Source organism: Zootoca vivipara, chromosome 3 (assembly GCF_965207765.1).
Source record: "Zootoca vivipara chromosome 3, rZooViv2.hap1.1, whole genome shotgun sequence".
NCBI lineage: Eukaryota > Metazoa > Chordata > Lepidosauria > Squamata > Lacertidae > Zootoca > Zootoca vivipara.
In genome coordinates, this window is record NC_142586.1 from 37,425,222 (window position 1) to 37,430,332 (window position 5,111).

Genomic DNA, 5,111 nt, shown 5'->3' on the forward strand with positions numbered 1-5,111 from the left:
TGGTGCAGCTGAAGTCCCAAACGTTGGCCTTGGGATTTCATTTCCTGTATGAGTAGTACTTTTGCTTCTCAATACCTACAAGGAGCCCATCACACCCTGCGAGCAGTGGCTGCGCCTTGTACTACAGGCCGGTGTAAGAAAATTCAGATTACAGTGGGGAAGTATAGCTTCATGAGATATCCGTGAGGAAATATGCCACCTAAAGATCTCCTCTGAGATCTACTGAAAGGTGATGTTTGCTTATATTAGAAGAAGAAGAGACAGAAATAAGGCATCTCCTTGAACCTCAAGTCCTTTGCAAAAGGCCATAAATAAACACCGGCGCCATTGACTTCAGAAATTGCCAGAGAACAGTTAGGGTGCTCTAACCTAAAGCAGAACAAGAAAATGCAATCAGTGTCATTTCTGCCCACTGCTCTTTAGCTGAGGAACACAGGCTCTGTCTCAAGAGAAACCCTCCCTCACACTCTGCCTCTACTTAGATAAAGTATTTTACACTAGAGGGTGTGAAAAGAAATGTGAGGGATTCCCATTTCATAACAGGGAAAGTCATTTGGTGCCATGTTCTGCAGACAAACAGGCTGTGCGAGTCGACCCCCCCTCTAAGAGTCTTGTTCTCTTCCTTAAAGCCCTCCCTTGGGGCCAAGCTAAAAGGGACCATGGCAGACCTGTGGGCAGTTTCCTCCTCTTTCTCTCAAGATGTGATGCATCTGCCCATCACGGCATGCAAGGAGGTCTCTAGATAGTTGTTGTACAAGAATTCCAGAGATTTGCTGTCGCCTTTCTTGTGCTGCTGGGTGTCCCCTTCTAGTTGTCTGTTAGAAAGAAAGTGGAAAACCCTATACTGTAGATACATAAAGCAATGATCACAGGTCCATCCAGGTCACAGCCACACCATGCATTTAAAGCACCATGCATTTAAAGCGCATTTAAAGCACATTGCTTCCCTCAAAGAATCCTGGGAACAGTTTACGTACCCTTGGAAGAGCTTTTGCTTTGTTTCTTGCTTTGTTTTCTCATCCTGCCTGTAAATAAAATCTTTATCAAGGAACACACCCAGTACGCCCCTTGCCTTGTCTGAATCCCAAAATAACCTCTGGTTTAAGTGGAGGTTTTCCGAGTGTTATTGGGAGAGGGGGCTTTTCCAGGTTTTTTAACTGCCTCTTGTCTTAATGACCATTGATCTTTCAGACTAGTTTTCTTATTGTATATTGTATTATTTTGATCCTGTGTAAGCTATCTTGTGTTAAAAAAAATACAAGATAATAGTGTATGATGTGAAACCTGGAATGATTTTACAATTCTTGCTATAGTTTATGGGATTAAGAAGAGGACTTGAATGACATGAGTCTCATATATCTATCACATGTGTATCCCTCTGTTCTCCTGGGTTACCTGGAGGGGGGAATTAAATGCTGGTGACCAGGGCAAAGAAGGGAGTTGGGATGGAGCAAGGGGGCAGAACCTTGAAGTTTGAGACAGGTATGGTATAGAAGGTAAAAGGTAAAGGATCCCTGGACGGTTAAGTCCAGTCAAAGGCAACTATGGGGTTGCGGCACTCATCTCGCTTTCAGGCTGAGGGAGCTGGTGCTTGTCCGCAGACTGCTTTCCGGGTCATGTGACCAGAATAACTAAACCGTTTCTGCCACAACAGGACACTGTGATGGAAACCAGAGCGCACAGAAACGCTGTTTACCTTCCTACTGCAGTAGTACCTATTTATCTACTTGCACTGGCATGCTTTCGAACTGCTAGGTTGGCAGGAGCTGAGACAGAACAACGGGAGCTAACTCTGTTGTAGGGATTTGAACCACCAACCTTTTGATCAGCAAGCCCAAGAGGCTCCGTTGTTAGACCATAGAACTACCTATTTGTTTAAGTTGCACAGTCAAAAATAGAAGAAAGAGCCTTGTGACACCTTGACAAGAAGAAGAAGAAGAAGAAGAAGAAGAAGAAGAAGAAGAAGAAGAAGAAGAAGAAGAAGAAGAAGAAGAAGAAGAAGAAGAAGAAGAAGTGGAGGAGGAGTTTGGATTTGATATCCCGCTTTATCATTACCTGAAGGAGTCTCAAAGCAGCTAACATTCTCCTTTCCCTTCTTCCCCCACAACAAACATTCTGTGAGGTGAGTGGGGCTGAGAGACTTCAAAGAAGTGTGACTAGCCCAAAGTCACCCAGCAGCTGCATGTAGAGGAGCGGAGGCATGAACCCGGTTCCCCAGATTACGAGTATACCGGTCTTAACCACTACACCACACTGGCTCACACATTTACTATGGCATGATCTCACTTCACCAGATGCATGGAATGGTAATCCTCAACTGCAAGTAGGCATTTGAGGGAGTGTCAGGCAGCAGGCCTACCAGTTATTCAGTAGGGAGAGGAAAGGGCTTTGATGCTGTGTAACTTGCGTACCTGCATCCATAAGAATATGGAGGAACGAAGATTACAGCATGAAGGGGAGATCTTCCGCAGGCCTGTGTTCCTTGCAAATACGCAAAAAGCAGCCCACACATTTTTGTAACTCTGTGATGCAATTTTCAAGACCATCTGCACATTTGGGAGGTTGAGGCTTTAAATAGCTGCAAAGCAGGGCTTGTTGCTCAGCTGTGTATTGACCTTACTTGCATATGTGAGAAGTCCCTTACGTGGACTTGCAATCAGACAAGGAGACACCGAAGTAAGTCTTACCAGTTCCTCTTTATTGTAACGCGTTTGCAAAGGCGGGCTCCTCGACCTGAGTGGTACGAAGAGCCCCGAGCAATGTACAGGCTCAAGCTTATATCCCTACTGCTGCCGCCCCTCTTTTAGAGGCTTGGCTTACAATCTATCTGAGTAAGACACATTTCTATACATTAACCAATCTACGCTCGCTATTTTAAAGTTTAACCTTATTAGGAAGCAAGCAGGGGCTATACTTCCTTATCTATACCCTAACTTAGCTGACATAGCACCCTTTAACTTTGGCTGACGTGGAACCCTGGAACTTTCCACTGAGTTTTGAGACACATCCTGTCTTAGTCTTTCTCACAATCCCCCCTATTTTTGTATCTTGTCTCAAACTCACAGAGTAGTTCGTGGCCTAGCCCACTTTCCTCATCTTCCTCTAGACTACCTTCTGGCGCACCTGTTGGGAGGGGCTTATAAGCCTGCATTAGCATCATTATGCGAGGGGGAACAGTCCTATCCATCATTCTTTCCATCATTGTCTGTAAACATCGTAGCAAGCAGGGCATACAGAAGCAGAAAAGGATTAAAATCACAAGGGGTCCCGCTAATGCAAGAAGGATCCCCCTCAACCATCCACTGGGTAAAAACTTCTCTAACCAGGACATGTCCCACCCTTCCCAGGTCTGTACTGGGACATGTGCTGTTTTTTGGATTTTATCCGCTAGGTCTCTTATGGCTTGTCCGTGGTTGGAGATGTTAAAACAACACGCCTCTCCGGTCAAATTAAGGGCTCTACAGAAGCCCCCCTCCTTCGCCAGAACAAAGTCCAGTCCCAATTTCAATTTCATTACAACTGTTCTTGTCTCGTCAAGCTGGGTGGCGACCAGCCGAAGTGCCTCGGCGGTGGCATTTGCTACTATTTCTACCACAGCCTGTAGCCGAATTATACGATTCAGATTGTAGATGGGTTCCCTTGCTCCCGCTATTGGCTCATTTTGATTCCATGAGGCTGGGTCGTAATGGGCTATTATTCTTTCAGGGGGCCATGCTGAACCCCAATTCTGTGTGCTACCACTTGCCACGCTGAATTTACTAGTGTCCACGCTGGTGCTTCTTCGGCTGCGTCTGGTAGGGCTACCGGGCAGGACCCACATGGGTGGTAACAGAAACGCAGGGAAGCAGGACCCATACCACCGACTGGGTAGAGTCGTATACGCGGTTTTCCCGCATACCCAATAAAGGCCCACTTTTGCCTGCGTGACACGCGTGACACCCCTCCCTGCGAAATTCAGCACTACTCGGTTTAAAAGCTCGACCAATGATTGGCACTTCCCATCACACCCACTATAAGTAACTTTGCTATTCGCGACTGTCACATCGCCGTCGTCACAGGAACAATTACAATGAGATTGGCCCACAAAGATGGACTGAGTGGTCCATCTCCGTCGGTGGACACACAGGTGCCCTCGGACCTCAAGAACCCTCAAGGGGGACGGGTGCTGCCATGTTGCCCAAAGCTCGGAATCTGGGAGCCTGGAAAAGTTGCGAATGGATGACTGATTAAATGGTAGTGGGAGGAATGGCATTCCTGCTTGTGCGTCTGTTGGGCCAAGGGTACATACCAGGCACATAGTTTTGTTAACCGTTTGTGCCACTATTTCAGCCACTTGTAGCCATTTATTATAGGGGTTCCTGGCCCCCCACTCATGCATTCGTTCCGTGATGTTATAGAGGGAAATCTTGTCCCCTGACCTTATGTTCCCAGCGCATTCTGCTGTGAGGCAAAGGGCAAGCACCCCCAATGGTATTGCGGTACCACGTCGCCTCCCACATATCCGGTATCTTTCATGCCAACAAAAATAAGTGACCATATATATTATTAATGCAGCGCACACCACCCCTACCCACCACCACCAATGGTTCCAGGGTTCTTCCCACATGTCTGTCATTTCTCTTTGTGAGGTATAAAGGAATAGGCTCTCCCAGAGGACAATGATTCCAATGCTTGTATTACTGTTGGGCTTTCTAATAATTCACACTGAATTTCCCCCCTTCTTTTGATCCTACAATGCTGAATTATAACCTCCTCTATGAAAACTATATTACACTCTTCAGTACAATGCACACACAGCACACACCCCTCACAATGCGCACAGCAACAGCATTCAAAGAAACACTCACACGTGCAGAACAGACACATTTACGGTCTAGGAGTGCTCTGCTGGATTCTGGTTCCTGATTTTGTAAGAGTCACTCTTAGCGGGTTATCTGGACTGGCCGTTGCCGTCCAACTCTCCGGCGGGGCTTTCTTCACCCGGTGGTAGTGGGTCCATCCATGCTCTCTGGTCCGTACTGCTGACTCAGTGGTGAGTAGGACTTGGTATGGGCCCTCCCAACTCGGGGTGAGTTTCTCCGACCGCCACGCCTTTATCAGGACCAGGTCTC

General features: G+C 46.9%; 1 protein-coding gene across 1 annotated transcript; it reads right to left on the reverse strand.

Moving 5' to 3' along the window:
- Positions 1 to 2,677: 2,677 nt before the first annotated feature.
- On the reverse strand, positions 2,678 to 4,417 carry LOC148686217 (syncytin-2-like). The gene has a single exon (XM_088665919.1). The coding sequence runs from the start codon at positions 4,376 to 4,378 to the stop codon at positions 3,014 to 3,016; it is 1,365 nt and encodes a 454-aa protein (XP_088522045.1). The 5' UTR covers positions 4,379 to 4,417; the 3' UTR covers positions 2,678 to 3,013.
- Between the last annotated feature and the right edge of the window lie 694 nt (positions 4,418 to 5,111).